Genomic DNA, 17,335 nt, shown 5'->3' with positions numbered 1-17,335 from the left:
TTAAACCAATTTCGAAGTTCATACTTTTATGCACTGGAAGCGTCGAAAGGGATTGCAGGAACCGGAAACGCGTCACGGTCGCCATGCACGTTTTGAACACCATCTGTTTCAAGGCGAGAGCCTTGAGAAAGGCAAATCCACTTGTCGGAACGTCGGCTCCCGCTTTCACCGTGTTCTCGTTTTACTCATCGACCTGCATACACTTAGGTTGTTGTGACTATGGTAAGATGTCGGTGGTCCTTCGCTTTCGGGACACCGTCTCAAGCAATCTCATTTCAGAACCTCCTCGGTGCTAACGACCACTTTCGTCCAGTTAGAGAACGGTATACGGCAGAGGAGATGTGGGGAGGAGGCTCTGCGGGGCAAGGGGGTCCCGTTGTTCGGCGTTGCGTGACAAGATTGGGTCGGGCGCGGCGCGTACACGTTCGCCACACGCCCGTCTATGCACAACGACCATCGTTCAATGCCGCCTGCGCGAGACGAGCGTGCGTAGCCGCGCTGGTCGAGGCGGCGTATCCGTGACGCAGCGGTGGAATGCACGCGTGCTATGTATGCTGCAGGTCTAAACCGGGGCGCGACGCTGATTCACACCATTGTGCGACTGCCGCTCTTCCTATGGCCACGCACGCCGGTATCGTGCACGCACCGCACGCTAGCATGACGTGTGTTCTTTTCTTTCCTTCTTATCGGTCTCTGGGTTGATTCATGGGCTGCTCATTGACTGCATGATATAGAGCACGCATGTGTTCGTGCCGGTTGAGCAGGTTGAGCCTGTGCCCGCAGGCTGGCTAATTAGCGACTTCAGCGAATGTTTCGGATCACCGAGGAAGAAAGAATCGGCCTTCGTTACAAACTGCGTGCTTCAACGAAGACGTGCCCTTTAAAGGCTTCTGATTTCTGCTGTTTCTGTGGATGTGTTGGTGACCGGTTCTGTTCTCCGATTATTCATACAATGAAACAACAAAGGGCACCTATACATGTCCTGGCTGACACAAGTATACGCCTTCTAGCGCAGGATTCGTTTATTAAAGCGAAGCTCTCTCTAGGTTCTTTCCGAAGCCCTTCAAGGATAGAGGTTCTTTATTCTTTCCCGTGCTTTAGCGTGTCCTCTCGGTCGGTTTCTTGCCGAGTGTAGACCCTATTAGTGCGACAGTCCGTTCTAGAGAAATCAGATGGCGCTTTCGGTGGCGCTTCTGCACGTTTTCTCAGCCAATGCGCATGAATACAAAACCATTACAGCTTCAGCCCTTCCACTGCGCGATCAGCGGTCGGAAATGCAAGTGGGTGTCCGCCAATGCGCGGTGCTTCATTCATGCTGCAAAATGCGGAACCGTAGAAGGAAGACGCGTGCAGTAGTTAGCTGAAAAAGTAGTGACTGGCTTATTAGGAAATGGAATGAATCGTTGTGACCAGGTCGACGGACCTCTTCTACATAAGAAGGCTGCCTGTGTTGCCGGTCACCCTTCACAATTTACGGCTTTTCTCGTGTATTCAAATAATAAAACAAAAACACACTTACCTAACACACTTCCGCTAGCATTGTATCGCTAGCCTCCAAAGGAATGACTTCAACCCCGGAACGTTGGCAAGAGTGAGTATACCGCTCGTTATATGGTGACAATGGGAGCATAGCGCCGCTTCATGGCATAGCGACTTTCTCGCATCGTTTTCTACGCAAGTCCACCTCAACTCACACGCAAAACATGCACCCACTATATTGCCAACGTATCGAGAATAAGTGAATGGGTGCAAACTTGAGTCAGTGCGCCGAAGCATGGGTGACGGAGACTATACCAACTACACACCAATGTTCGAAGCTGAACGTTTCGTGGCGGTCCACAGAGTAAGCGAGTGACTAGCAATATTAGGTCTCTGCTGCAAGTGTTATAAGTACAAAGCAACTATGTTCCCAGTGTTGTGCGCAGTAAGAACAAGTGTTTTCCAACTGAACGTACGAGCAAGCGACTAGACAGAAAATAAACAATTCGATGGGGACCGAACCGCGGAACCTTACTGAGCCAGAAACATGACAAGCGGCTGCCTCAAGGCCTTTGTGACATAAAGAACTAAGAGCGAAGCACACTGATCCCGATTTAATTCATAAGCGAAAGATTTGGAGAGCTTCGAACACATTTTTAACCCCACTTTAAGCACAAGCACCGCATACGATAGCTCGCGCTGCCTGAACAAAAAAAATTAAATTATGGGGTTTTACGCGCCAAAACCACTTTCTGATTATGAGGGGCACGCCGTAGTGGAGGACTCCGGAAATTTCGACCACCTGGGGTTCTTTAACGTGAACCTAAATCTAAGCACACGGGTGTTTTCGCATTTCGCCCCCATCGAAATACGGCCCCCGTGGCCGGGATTCGATCCCGCGACCCAGCGCTCAGCAGCCTAACACCATAGCCACTGAGCAAACGCGGCGGGTACTGCCTGAACAAGGTGCAGCACCGAAAGCACTTGCATGTCTTCCGAAGCTGTGGCCAAAGCTTCGTGTCGTTCGCCCAATCAACGCGTCTGCGATATCCGCCGAAGGTTTGTTGATCCGCACCGGCGTCATGCACACCTATATGTAAACACGGAGACAACGAAGGCAGCTGAGGCAAGCAATGGGCGCGTCACCACGTGATCAAACATGGTGACGCCCACGGGATTGCTTTGGAAAGGGTATATAAGTAGGCCGAGTTCGGGTTCTGTAGTAGCAAGTTAGTTTGATCACGTGCACGGTGCCGTCGAAACGGGACCCATCCCGGAGGCAGTGTAATCCGCGGTCAAGCATGCCACATGGGTAGCGTAGGGCGCGTCCGCTTACTTACGACTTGAAATACAGATGCACGTATTCTCTACGCAGACAATGCGGTGGTACGGGCGAATTTCCGCGAAAGCATATAAAGCAAGGCTTCTGCGATGGGAGGCGAAGGAAACAAATTCTTCTCGCGTACTACGAAATAAGACAACATTCCATCACCACGTGCCCTTTTGCATAGCGTTTAATTGAAGCTTTTCAGGAATTATTCGCTTGTCGTCGATTCCGACTGCCTTTGATCTGCGGTAATTTTTTTTCCTGATGTGATTCTTAAGAAACGTGCTGAGCACGAGGTCGCGGGATTGAATCCCGGCCACGGCGGCCGCATTTCAATGTAGGTGAAATGCAAATACGCCCGTGTACTTAGATTTTGGTGCACGTTACAGAAGCCCAGGTGGTCGAAATTTCCGGAGACCTGCACAACGGCGTGCCTCATAATCAGAAAGTGGTTTTGGCACGTAAAGCCTCATAATTTAATTTAATTCTTAAGAACAGCGGGATTCTCTCCGTGATGATCTATTTCATTTATTTATTTTTCTGGTGCTTCGTCGTTGGTTTAGACATTCACATCACCGTTATCTCCGGAGTGAGTCACTGGGCGTGGCGAATGATATGAAAATCAGAACGGAAAAAGGAATGGATGGTTACAAAACCCTGTATGTACTAAATGGAGTATTACTTTTTTCAGCAGAACACTATCCGCGCAGCAAACAACATAAAGTTCTACGATTATGAGTGGTTAGCCACTTGAGTTACCAAAATTCGCTAATTAACTTCTTATGCTTTTACTACAGCGCCCAAGTTCTATTGCGGAACGGAAGCCAGTCAGCGCAAGCGCGATTTAGCAGGAGGCCTTTTTTCCTACCACACGGTCGAGATATTGGTCCACAATATCTACCCCGAAATGCGTACATGCTTCACATAGGTTTGAGTGGCAATGCGTCATCAAGAAAAAGCTCTGTTAAAAATAAATATAGGTTGCCCAGTAACGCACGTCGCTGAAAGTTTGCAGCCGCACACGTTGAAAATGGAATTAGAGCGTGCCTCTTGTGAGACAACTATAAAAAGAACAAGACAACAATAAAAGAAGATGCAATCCTAGAACTTGACAACTCAACGCAACTCACGGGTAGTGAGAGACACCGAAGTGCAGGGGAGGGTGAAGGTGGCTTTTTCAACCATTGCAGTTTCAGTAATTGCACAGAGAACCACATGATTGAATTCCTTACAGAAATGCCCCAATTAGATTCTTTAAAATAAAGCTGTCATATTCAGAAGGGTCAAGCTTTTTTAGTTAAGCTGTCATCTTTGTGTACGCCAGTAAAGCGTTCAATGTGTGTAAGTGTACCTTGTGCACTATGCGTGTCACTCGCGTGGGCACTGGTGTACTTCAAGACCAGTCCTTTAGGAACGCCATCAGAATATCCCAATTCGACATACTATTGCGGGTGCGCATCGCGGCGGAAATGTCACATTGTGGGCGTTCCGCACATTTATAGGCACCATTTCGCGCTCTTCACGAATGTTTTTTTCTTTTTTTTAGAGCTGCTTTCAAAGAACAGTATACTTTTTAACCATCGTCAACAGCTAATAAAACCAATTGTTATGATTGGTTACGGATATAACATTTCGCACAACTTAAAACGGAATGCTGCTCGCTATTAACATGCAGGTTTCATTATTTGCAGGAACTTTATCTGCAACACCATAGAAAACTGCCGATACTGTGTGCACTGCCAAGGGAAAATGCAACATTGAGGAAAATAACAAGTCCATGACTCTGCTCACGGTGGTGACATTCCGCATGACAGCGTCATGCGGTAACTTTTTGAGAAACACAAGGGCCCAACGGGTATCAGTACGCGTGGTTGAGCTTTCCCATTCGACCATGTGCAGGCGTCATGCGCGAAACTGAGAGCAAGCCAACAGACGTCACATTCGGGATACACCGGTTCCTGCGACATAGGTGATTTCTAGGTGGCAATGGCGGCTCCGTCGGAGTAGCAAAAAACCAGTCTCGAAGGCAATGGTTCGGTGTACTGCAATAGCCGGAAGCAATTGCAGGAATTGGAATGACATCACAGTTTCGGACACCACCTATTCTACAAGCTAAATAGCATTGTGCCTGTTCATTCCTTGGTAAATAGCCGGGAACGCAGAGCGCAGACTCCACACCTTCTCTTGCCGCGTGCAGCAAGAGAAGGTGGAGACACCCTGACCGTGGCCTCCGGTGGCCGCGGTCAGGGTCAGCACTCATACTCTGAACTGCTCAACTCAACTTCCACGCATCACGACAAAACCGAGATTCGCGAGCTCCGCGCTCTCCTCACCGCTGGGGAATATCTTGGAAAAGAACGACCTCGCAAGAATGGGCAATGTTATGCGACTCTGAGGCAGCCCTTCGAAGCGTGCGGAGAAAGACACGCGAACTCTTCTAGAATACCTGAAACTTGTGCGCGCGTTCTGTGGACGCGCATAATTTGAACTCTCGTCTTCTCACTCTCTTGCTCTCTAGCTCCGCTCCTTTCCTTTTTACTCTTTCAGTGTATTCTCACAGTACGTGTATACAGAGATATGGTACTCTGTAGCGGCTCCTTACTGTCGTGCCTCCGCAAAAAAAAAAAAGTGATCTCGAGAGTACCAAGATAGAATACTGTGCCAAGTGTGTGCTAATTGATCGCAGTGCAGTGTTCTTCAGTTCCTTTCTTCGCGCGTCTGTCAGGTTTGGCTCGCAGCAGGTTCAAGACGAAAATTTCTGGTTTTCGGTGAGAAAGCAGTCAAGCACAAGTCGTAAGCGGTCGTGCACACTATATAGCTACAATCCTCGTTATAGAAACATATCAGAAGTTGCTCCTTAGATCACGCAATATGGAGGCGACGGAACACGGTGGCAATTTGTTTTCTTTTTTTTTGGTTAAGGACATGCGTGGTGAACATTTCTTTGGTGAAAGACATCCGGGCTTCACTTCTAAACAAACTCATAGTATGGTAGTCTAGCTTTAGTCTGTGAACCATTCAGAAGTGAAAATTTTGGGAATTTCTTGTATATATTGCTGCATTATTTTCTTCGTGCCAAAAGCCTCCATTGGCGCTCTCAACGAAGCAGAACTTGCTTGTTGTTCAGGTCGGCGGTGTCTGTTTGACGGCGGTAATTGATACTGGAGACCAGGTGCCAATAAATGAGTGCTAACCTCCGTCGACGACTAAATAAGGTTCTCGCGCCTGCTAGTACACATTGTAGGGCTGTTTCAGTAAAAAGCTGACATCTTGGTGCTGAAACGCAGTCTGCATGAAAGCTATCACTAAGAGGGGACTGAGAGAGCAGTCTTCGAATACGCTCGAACGAAGCAGGCCTGTGAGCCAGCGAATAGACGAAACAGTACCATACACGGTAAAAGCACGGCAATAACATCATATACGCTCTCAGATGGTAAAACACAGGGCGACCGGAAGAGGCAGCAACTTCCTTTTTCCCCTCTTCCTGCCTATACCATTCACTGCATAAATGATTGATAAACAATTAGAGACAAGTACTAGCTATTCTTCGCACAGCCTTAGTTTTCTGACCGCGCGTATACATGCGCGCGTTCGCAGGCAACCGGATGAACTGCACGTGCGACTCACTGGAGTGGCTGCTTCGCATGCAGCCGTACTACCGGCGCTTCGTCAAGGGCTTCGTGTGTGCCGAGACGCACAAGACGCTCGAGCACATGACCACGTGGGACCTGGACTGCGCGCACGGGGCTCAACAGGACGACGAGCAGAGGCCGTACCTGAGGCGGGCCTGATCGACGCTGCGGCTTGCGCAACTGCCTCGCCGACGCGGCAGTCAGTCCGTAAACTGTCCGTAAATGCAGCACTGCCGTTTGCGGAATACCGGACTACGGCTGCGAGAACGCTGGTAGCGACATGTTGCGGCGCAGAGTTCAACCAGAGAGTGCAGAAAGCCGCTGACTAACGATATCGCACTTTACTGATGGTGTAAAGCCGTTGGCCGCTACGTAACCGTTAGCGTGAAGTCCTTTTATGATTCTTCTTCAACGAGAACACTCAAGCAATACATAATAATCTCAAACGCGCTGTAGTTGAACAAAGCGCCGCTAGACGTCGCTACCAGCTTGGCTACTGGGTTCGATGGCTACGGTAACCCAATAACCCGTAAGCGGTAAGAAATTATGAAAAAAAAAGCTAAAACCGTATGCTCTCCTTTTCCTGCTGGTGTAGGAAACGTGGGCTCGATCTGCTTCAATTAATGGTTTAGTCGAGTTAGTAAGTGCAGCCTGAATGCAGCGAGTGCTGGCATATCTCACGGTACTCCCTTCGCGTCGCAGAAATATGGATCGCGATTGAGCGCATTTGTGTTCATCCAGACGCCGAGAAAACTCCGGGAGAGGGACGCGTGTACTACTGGTGTTTAACGCAGCTCGGCCTACGAGCCGCGGGACCGTTCAGACAACGTGCGCTGTTGCTACGATAAGGGCCCCAGCACTGCTTTCTTCACTCTCAAGCTGTAATATTTCACCCTTCTTACAACCGAGAACGCATGCACAATAGCATATTTTCTAAATTTTATACTGCCCAAAACTAACAACACCTTTCGTCGGCGCGAATTCTTGAAAGTACTGAGAGGCAGTTTTTTCAGAGGCAGGTTACACGGCTCTCACTATTCGCAAAAAAAATAAAAATAAAAAATTAAAAAAAATCTAGGCGGGTGACATTCATGATACTCGACAGCGAGCAAGAAGCAGCGAAGGTACTATCGTTGCTTTAAAAAAAGAGAAAAAAAAAGAAACCTGTAAATGGGGGTATACCTCCCGGTACACTTGGCCTGCGTGTGAGTGCTCCTTCGTTCTGAGGCCTGCATCATTATCATTATCGTAACCATAATACCATATTCATCACCATAATTCAGCCTACTTCACGTCTGCTTGTAGGACGGAAGCCCGGCCCTCTTTTAACAGGGCTCTGTTCAGTGCGTAGGATGAAGGGGACAGATGTGCTTGCAAGTTTCCTATTAGTCCGCCTAATTCTTCTCCGCCGTCAATTTCATTTCCCTTTACTGGCGTCCATTTTGTTACCCTAAGACACCTCATATCAGTTGTACATGGTAACAATCCTACTCCATTTCTCTCTCCTAATCTGAGCTACAATATGATGTAGTACGGTAGCTACTGGGCGAGTCGGTACATGTGCATTATTGTTACTTATACTGCGCACACTAATGCAGAATATGATGTACATCTGTTGGCATTGTAATTCACACCACCGTATTCTTATTTCATAAGACTAAGAAATATTTCGGCGCCAACGCCCGTTTTTATATTAAAATAGACGTAAGACGCCGAAATGCTCGCATTAGATAACCGCTGAACCGATTTAAATAAAATATGTTGCACTTAAGAAACTAAGCCTATTGTTAGCGATTGTAGGAAGCACAGTTTATAGTAACATCTCTCTCTCTCTCTCTCTCTCTCTCTCTATATATATATATATATATATATATATATGTGTGTGTGTGTGTGTGTGTGTGTGTGTGTGTGTGTGTGTGTGTGTGTGTGTGTGTGTGTGTGTGCAAATCCACAACTCTGCACGAAAAATGGATATCGCAGTTTCGTAAACTGCACCTCCTATATAACATTTAATGAGGGCAAACGTGATACCTGTGGTTACAGTTTATGTGAGATTGCTACAATGGTTGCGAGTGTCTTGCAAACGCTCTATACTCACGGATTAGTGGTACATTTTAGTGTAGTGTATACATGTCACACTGTGTGCGCATTTTGCAAAATAGTGGTGTGGCATTTACCGAGTTTGAGTTGTAAGCTTGATACTTATTAAAAACTAAAATGTTCAGCAACTTTTGTAAAAGAAATGACGCCTTGCTGAAATAAAAAGATCTTGTCGATACATTCGGTAGACTTCAACCTTTTTTTTAATTGCAACAGACATCTTCAAGGACGGTGCAGTGGATCCTGAGCGAAATGATCGATCCATTACCATGTACAGTACAGGCGCCGACAAAATTGGTATACTCCACGCAGCGGGAGCCGGAGCAACGTCACACTAAAACCCCTTGATAACTTGAAAGTAGCGACACTCTCCACCTCACGGCGCTTTCCTCCTCGATTCTCCTCGCCCGCCGGCTGCGCACGGCACGCTATTCCTCCTGGGCTCCCGCGGACGGGCCGCAGGATACTATGGAGGTGTGTTATATTGGGCCAGTCGCGCACCCCAGTGGGGTTGAAAATTTTGAGAAATGCTAATAACAGCATCGATAATGCTGGAGGCAACGTTTATGAGGAGGTTGGTTTTTTCTTAAAGCCGTATGAACGGGATATACTGATTTAAAGGGAGCTTTGAGGCGAGTTCTATACTCCACACAATTTTTCTGCCACATGATCAGATGCTTTACTTCGTGCCTCTGGTCTAGTATTGCTTTTGACACATCCCTTTGTGTGTGGCTTATTAAGCGAAAGCGTTAGACCTCTGTTTCAAGGTCCCGTTGTGAGCTACAGAAAATATCACGTGACCGAAAGAAGGCGGGAAGCGAACCAAAGCATGTGCAGCCGCGTATAAGAGATGATTAATGATTACCAAAGTAATGATTGATTAGTGATTGGATTGTTGTTCATGCACCCTAATCCACCCCAATCGGTCTTAATACCCTTTCATCAACACTTCACCTTAATCCACCATAATCCGCCCTAATTCTCCTCCACGCACCTAAATCTTTATTCATGCATCTTCGTAATGCACTCTAATCCACCTTAATCTTCTTTAATACACTCTAATTAACGTTAATCCTCCCTAATCCACCTTATGTCAACCACTAATTATTCATTAATTAACTTTGGTAATCATTCTCTCATACAGGGGTGGACATGCTTTGGGTCCCCTCTGGCCTTCCTTGGGTCACGTGATACTTCCAGTTTAGAACGCGACCTTGAAACATAAAGATCTAAAGACTTTCGCCTTAAAACTTAAAAAAAATGCTCAATTTTGACTAGTGAACGCTCATCACCTACAACACTACGGGGATACTTGCCAATAATTTTTTCAGAGCGCAAAGCAGAATCAATAATACTGCGCTTCCGACTGAATAACAACAGTTAGCGACGTGCGAAGTGATGGAGCCAATCCAGAATATTAAGCATACTGAGGACAACCGCAACAAAAACGCTGGTGAGCAGGCCGGAAGAATGATAAAAAAAGGCAGCATTACGGGATGCTTTGCTACGAGCTATAAGAAAGACTCCTCAGCTCGCAAACAACGCTGTTCTTTGTCAGAACAAAGTTGCTTTGGCCAATGTCATGCAGCCACTGCTTCCTACGCAAGCCGTTACGCTTTCGTTGTGGTATCATAAAAACGGCATAACATCTTCAGGCTTCTTGCTGCAGTTATATGCGCAACAGCCCGGCATAGCGCTAGCACATAGACCAGAAACACTGGGCATAACGTTCGCTAAGCCGAGCTAAAGCACCGAGCCAGCCGTGCTCAGGAGGAAAATGGCGCGAACGAAAAAGAAAAACACAAGCAAAACTCAAGATCCGCGCGTTTCCAAGGGCAACGGCAGGGAGAACAATCGTCGTGCAGAAAAACGGAGGCAAAACTGGTTGCCGCGGGGGGACACGCAAGGGGCGAGGAGGAGGCGAGGAGGTCGCGCGGCGGCGGCAGAGTTCAAAGAGTGGCGGTACTTTCAAATTATCAAGGGACTTTACGTCACACTAAAGCCCCTCAATTTTCCAAAAGTAGCGCCATTCTTAGATCCTTCCGCCACCCCGCTCACCCAGGCGCTTCCTCCTCCACTCCTCCTATCGCCCCGGCCTCCTCCGCTCCCCAATTGGCCAATCTGTGTCACTTGAAAGCAGGCCCCGCGCTTTTGTATATTTTTTTCTTTCCGGCGCAGAGCAGGCGCCGCGCTTTTGTTTATCTTTTCTTTCCAGCGCGCTGCGACCCCCATTCTTGGGCCTGCGCGACGAAAGTACGGCAGGCGGTTTGAAGGAGCGTGGTAGTTTTATACAATGTGTTAGGGCCGAGTTCTTAATTGCGATGCCGTGCTGCTGCGCCTACGGTTGCCACAACAGACCCAGTGACGGCAAAGAGTTTTTGCTTTACCATCCGCCGGGCGCAACGCAAAACGAAGAAAAGTGTGGATTCACAAGATCAGGCGGGCTGACTTCGAGCAAGTGGCAAAGAACGCGCGGCTTTGTGAAGTAAGTGCCACGGCTCCTCCAACCTCTTCTTTTGACGCCCGTGTCAAAACGGGCCCGTGTCCAGTGCATTGGGGGCGCGTTAAAGAACCCCAGCTGGAAAAAATTTTATCCGGAGCCCCCATTATGGCGTGCCTTATGAGATCGTGGTGTTGGGATGTAAAACCCAAGAATCAACTTTTTTTCTGTCTTGTGTGCCTTGACTGTTCCAGTTAACGCAACACTGCTTCCTTGTGAAAACTTACAACGAAAAAGAATACAGACACACGTAGTATACAGAGATAAAATTAGCACTTCAATAAAAGTGTTGCTGGTGCCAATGAGGGGAGGGGGATAATTATTTTCTGAACCTCTTTCCAGTTGTCCCATCAAGTTCCTTCTTTTTTTCTATCAAATTCTAACCATTTGCACTGTAATAAATAAATAACGATTTCATATGCTGGTACGTTGTTCAAATTATCTTTACCGCCTATGTGTGAAAACGTTGCTCATGGCCACCACAACCTGTGCATGAGCTACGTAAATCTGTAAAAGGCGCGGAACAGAAACGGCCCTGCTGCCAGGCATTGCTGACCGCAGACAGTCGGAATCTCTCACCCGCCGGCCGAACAAAAGCATCCTGCAGGTACGTAAATTAACCTACGAAACCACGTGCACATACTTTCACGCTGTCAAAACCTGAAACTCTGGTAATTACTTGCGTGTCTGAGCACACCGCGTGCTTGTGTCGTGTTTCAGCAACACGAACTTTCAACGTGCGCACGCTTTACGCCTTAAATGCGTCTTGAATAATGGTGCTTTTCTCTATTTCTTCCGCAAATCCGACACGACATTCTTAAGGCCAGTTACAGACTGACAAAGCAAGATCTAGATTGAAAAAACTGCTCCGCAGGACTCGAACGAACTTTTCCGCGGATTTCCTCCCGTAGCGTGTTAGCCGTCGTCTGCTACGGCAGGCCCACCACCGGCGGCGCCACCGTCGAAGCCGCGCCGAGCGGAGGAGGAGGGAAGTGAATGGCGCTACTTTGGGAGATTGAGGGGCTTTACGTCACACTAGGGTGCTTCGATGCGCGCGCCCCCCTCCGCCGCTCCGTGGAGGGTGGGGACAACCGCGTCGTCTGCTACGGAGTCCGCCGTATTTGTGCCCACTTCTTTCATCGCGCTTCGGGAGCGCGCACTGGCGCCGAACGCGTTTCCTTGAAAGTAAGCTGTTTTTCTCGCCGAACGACACGTATCATTATGAATAGAAGGCGAATGACTCAAATGATAAAATGTCACACTTTTGGCGAAGTCAAGAACCTCAGTGGCTGCTATCAGAAGGCAGTCATTCTTCGAAAGCGCACACACACAAACGAGGCTGAAGTGGTGTATTTGGAATGTATTGCGACATCCAATATTTTATGAAACCTCTTATATTCTCTGGCCTTAAAAAGTTCGCGTCGCGTTAACTGAATATTTCTTTTTCATTACAGCAAAACACTTATGTAGAAATCACTGAAAGAATCCACAAAAAATATGGTGTAGTGATCATAAGCTTTGCGACACCGCTGCATCAATTTATTACAACAATGTGCGAAAAATATGAAAATACTATAGAAAAAAGTTATAAAAAGTACACACCAGCTCTGTGCACACTATCAAAATTGTGGTTTCACTGCAAGTTTACTGCAGCACACGTTTTGCTTCCGCGGCCGTTGACTTCTTTCTTTTCAAGCTGACGCAGGTGAATGCGTAACCTCATTCGGGCATAGGTGGAAATGAGAAGCTTCTGAACAGTTGCACTGTGCACTTGGCAAGCATTCACGTTGAACTTAACCATTTTGCTCAAGTACGTCACAACAGCCTGTAAAGGAGATTGTACAGTAAGAAGGCTTTCGGTCCATTCCGTGATTCCCTTGAATAGCTCCTCGCACGACTTCAGAATACTCATTACTTGAGCACTGGGGTAATGCAGGTTGTCGCCGTTCCGGATGTATTCTTTTAGCCTTGTCAGGTAAGAATGCTGACTGTCTGTCGAACCTAGCAGAGCAGTTTTGCACTGCTCGCAACTGCTTATCTTTTTGATAATGCCTTTCACGGGGAATCCGGCAATATGAAAGAGGGTGCTACATTCTGTAGATGTCAGCTCTTCAATGAAGAGTATCTCAGAATCATCGATTTCAGATGGGTCTGGTTCAGCTAGCTCACGCTTGCCATCTGTCAGTAGATCAACCAGATACTCCGAATCATCGACAGCATAGCTGGTTGTCTTCGGCGTGCGCCAAAATTGGCTAATGCACACAACTTTGAGAGCATATTTCATGTCCAATGCATCTGGAACCGGCTTCTTCAGGCGAACAACAGAGAAAAGGTTTTCCAGGCAATGCAGTATTCTGCCAGTTAGAAAGAAAGTGTAACCTTCAGAGCTCAAAAGAATGTCCTGGAGTTGAAGTACAGCAGTAGTGGTGATTAGAAGGCCTGCCTGTGATGGCTTCCACTGCGAGGTGCTGCCCATATTCATGCCTTGAAAAGTATTGATGGCCAGCTTGAATATAGTACTTACACTGCATAGGCGTGAAGTGTTGGCCGGTTGCCACTTGTCCCGTTTCACTTTTACAGTCCACAGGAGCCTTCTTTTCGGAACTCTCGGAAATGAAAACATTCTCCAGCCATTTCGGGAGTGATTTGTGCATGCAGGCACGCAACACACCGGCATGTCTTCCTCGTCTTGCGGCCAAGAAAAATTGCAACCGACGGGAAACAGGCCGCCGCACGTGCAACTGACGCAGGCGGGACGGGGAGCGGGCACAAATATGGCGCGCGTCCTCGCCGAGGCGGCACTGACCCTTTCAAAGGATGTCCCCACCCTCCACCGAGCGGCGGAGGGGGGCGCGCGCATCGAGGCACCCTACGTCACACTGCCTCGCAGCGCCATCTACAGGCAGCATCTCGAGACATGTCTGCCGATAATAAAGGGCTCGATCCCAGATGCCGCCTGTAGATGGCGCGGCGATGAAGTGTGCCGTAAAGCCCCTCAATTTTCCAAAAGTAGCGCCATTCTTAGATCTTTCCGCCACCCCGCTCACCCAGGCGCTTCCTCCTCCACTCCTCCTGTCGCCCCAGCCTCCTCCGCTCCCCCATTGGCCAATATGTGTCACGTGAAAGCAGGCACCGCGCTTTTGTATATTTTTTTCTTTCCGGCGCAGAGCAGGCGCCGCGCTTTTGTATATCTTTTCTTTCCAGCGCGCTGCGACCCCCATTCTTGGGCCTGCGCGACGAAAGTACGGCAGGCGGTTTGAAGGAGCGTGGTAGTTTTATACAATGTGTTAGGGCCGAGTTCTTAATTGCGATGCCGTGCTGCTGCGCCTACGGTTGCCACAACAGACCCAGTGACGGCAAAGAGTTTTTGCTTTACCATCCGCCGGGCGCAACGCAAAACGAAGAAAAGTGTGGATTCACAAGATCGGGCGGGCTGACTTCGAGCAAGTGGCAAAGAACGCGCGGCTTTGTGAAGTAAGTGCCACGGCTCCTCCAACCTCTTCTTTTGACGCCCGTGTCAAAACGGGCCCGTGTCCAGTGCATTGGGGGCGCGTTAAAGAACCCCAGCTGGAAAAAATTTTATCCGGAGCCCCCATTATGGCGTGCCTTATGAGATCGTGGTGTTAGGATGTAAAACCCAAGAATCAACTTTTTTTCTGTCTTGTGTGCCTTGACTGTTCCAGTTAACGCAACACTGCTTCCTTGTGAAAACTTACAACGCAAAAGAATACAGGCGCACGTAGCAAACAGAGATCAAATTAGCACTTCAACAAAAGTGTTGCTGGTGCCAATGAGGGGAGGGGGTAATTATTTTCTGAACCTCTTTCCAGTTGTCCCATCAAGTTCCTTCTTTTTTTTCTATGAAATTCTAACCATTTGCACTGTAATAAATAAATAACGATTTCATATACTGGTACGTTGTTCAAATTATCTATACCGCCTATGTGTGAAAACGTTGCTCATGGCCACCACAACCTGTGCATGAGTTACGTACATCTGTAAAAGGCGCGGAACAGAAACGGCCCTGCTGCCAGGCATTGCTGACCGCAGACAGTCGGAATCTCTCACGCGCCGGCCGAACAAAAGCATCCTGCAGGTACGTAAATTAACCTACGAAACCACGTGCACATACTTTCACGCTGTCAAAACCTGAAACTCTGGTAATTACTCGCGTGTCTGAGCACACCGCGTGCTTGTGTCGTGTTTCAGCAACACGAACTTTCAACGTGCGCGCACTTTACGCCTTAAATACGCTTTGAATAATGGTGCTTTTCTCTATTTCTTCCGCAAATCCGACACGACGTTCTTAAGGCCAGTTACGGACTGACAAAGCAAGATCTAGATTGAAAAAACTGGTCCGCAGGACTCGAACGAACTTTTCCGCGGATTTCCTCCCATAGCGTGTTAGCCGTCGTCTGCTACGGGAGGCCCACCACCGGCGGCGCTACCGTCGAGGCCGCGCCGAGCGGAGGAGGAGGGAAGTGAATGGCGCTACTTTGGGAGATTGAGGGGTTTTAGTGTGCCGCTGCTCCGGCTCCCGCTGCGTGGAGTATACCACTTTTGTCGGCGCCTGCACTTTCGTAAGAGCTGCTTGGGCCAGGCTTCCTAATCAGTCAGCAGGTATTATTCTGAGTTACATCGCATGCTGCGCAATCCGTTGCTTTAATTATTGTTTCTTTTTGTTTCTTTCTTATTCGTACAGTATCATCCTCGTATGTTGTAATGTATAAATATCTGGTTGCCTTGAAATCCAAGTTACCCATATAAAATTAGGTACGCGATATTCACGAGTGACACTGATGAGTGTTACGATGATTTGGGAAGAGAAGAGCCAACACATGAAAGTAAAATTAGGCGTATCCGCCAGCCAACTTTGCTGAGTCAGAATGTTTTCGCCGAGCCCATCGCAAGCAGCAGGGGTAATAGCCTCGCCGTACAACCCGTGTAGTGGATCAAACAAGGACAAAAGGGGGCACCTCGCAAGTAATTCCTTACTTACACAACATAAGCAAAGATAACGTTTCGGCGCTGCCCATTCATACACGTACAGGACGCGCACTTTTACAGCGAAACTGGTTACCTGACAGACCTGTATGAGTGAGCTGTATGCGTGGTCTCGTAGGGGTGGGCGTGGGGTGTGGTATCTGGGTTGGCTAACGTCCGTAACGTGAGCAAAAAAGATAACTAGCGATAGTACGGCGCAGAAGAATGAAGGGAGACCCGCCGTGGTTGTTCAGTCGCTATGGTGTTGGGCTGCTGAGCACCAGGTCGCGGGATCGAATCCCGGCCGCGGCGGCCGCATTTCGATGGGGGTGAAATGCGAAAACACCCGTGTACTTAGAATAAGGTGCACGTTGAAGAACCGCAGGTGGTCGAAATTTCCGGAGTCCTCCACTACGATGTGCCTCATAATCAGAAAGTGGTTTTGGCAAGTAAAACTGTATAATTTAATTAATCTTAAATGAAGGGACACGCGATTCCACCGCGCGCCGCACATGCGCAGTGGGGGTGTGAACCTGCGCTGGCTGCCGTTGATGCCGATTGCGCGCGCTGTCGCCTGCCCTCAGTACAACGGCGATGCAGTTGGGGTGGGAAAACACGGGGAATGTGCGCCGCGGTAGCCGCCGCGGTTCACAATAACCGGATTGCGCATTGCAGAGATAGACCACTGCAACAGTTGCAACTCCGACAAAAAATGGGGAAAAGTGGGAAGACCACACATTGTGCGCACGATCGAAGAACAAGCAGGGCACGAGGAGACGCACCGACAGCAGAGACGTGACTGTAGCCAACGACAACGTGCCCGTGCGAAAGCGGAGAATGCGGCCATGTGGCTTTGTCTCCGGAAAAACTCCAGAGATGCGACAGTCCAATCGCCGGCGTCGAGCGCAAGTTACCGATGAAGATTGGGTGCCTGGAGGCCGCTCGTAAGCGTCAAGCTAAGCCGTTCGATCTGCGCCCAAGCGGCCGAAGCGGGAGTTGTCACCTCCTTTGAGTTTCAACGGGACGAATTCCAAAATTCAAGAGAATGTTTCTGGACGCGGAGTTTGGCCGTAGTTGTTCGGTCTGCGATCGACAGCTTCGCTGGCTAATCCGCCCCCATATGAATGATTCAACCCGATTTTTTTTTTTTTTTTGCAGCGGAGCGGCATGTTTGCTCTGCCATATAACTCCCGCACCATCTATGAGGAGGCAATGCAAGCCAGCAAGGCATGTCCTGACCGAGAAGGTTATATGCTTAAATGTTCTAGAGTCGGGGTGGCTCCAAGGTGCCGAAACTCCCTATACCTCCTTTGG

The 17,335-nt window shown here is 48.5% G+C and overlaps 1 protein-coding gene across 4 annotated transcripts in view; it reads left to right on the top strand.

The window, feature by feature from the left end:
• The window catches only part of LOC139052889 (leucine-rich repeat-containing protein 4B-like), a 41,398-nt gene extending 33,013 nt beyond the window's left edge, over positions 1–8,385 (top strand). For all 4 annotated transcript variants that reach the window (XM_070530037.1, XM_070530038.1, XM_070530039.1 and 1 more), the window contains exon 5: positions 6,404–8,385. In XM_070530037.1, coding sequence (XP_070386138.1) covers positions 6,404–6,597 — 194 coding nt within the window. In that variant the 3' untranslated portion in view covers positions 6,598–8,385. The remainder of the gene's footprint in view (positions 1–6,403) is intronic.
• The last annotated feature ends 8,950 nt before the right edge of the window (positions 8,386–17,335 follow it).

The sequence above is a fragment of the Dermacentor albipictus genome, unplaced genomic scaffold, assembly GCF_038994185.2.
Source record: "Dermacentor albipictus isolate Rhodes 1998 colony unplaced genomic scaffold, USDA_Dalb.pri_finalv2 scaffold_42, whole genome shotgun sequence".
Taxonomy (NCBI): Eukaryota; Metazoa; Arthropoda; class Arachnida; order Ixodida; family Ixodidae; genus Dermacentor; species Dermacentor albipictus.
The sequence above is the reverse complement of the archived record's forward strand: the minus strand, read 5'-3'. Positions and strand labels throughout refer to the sequence as shown.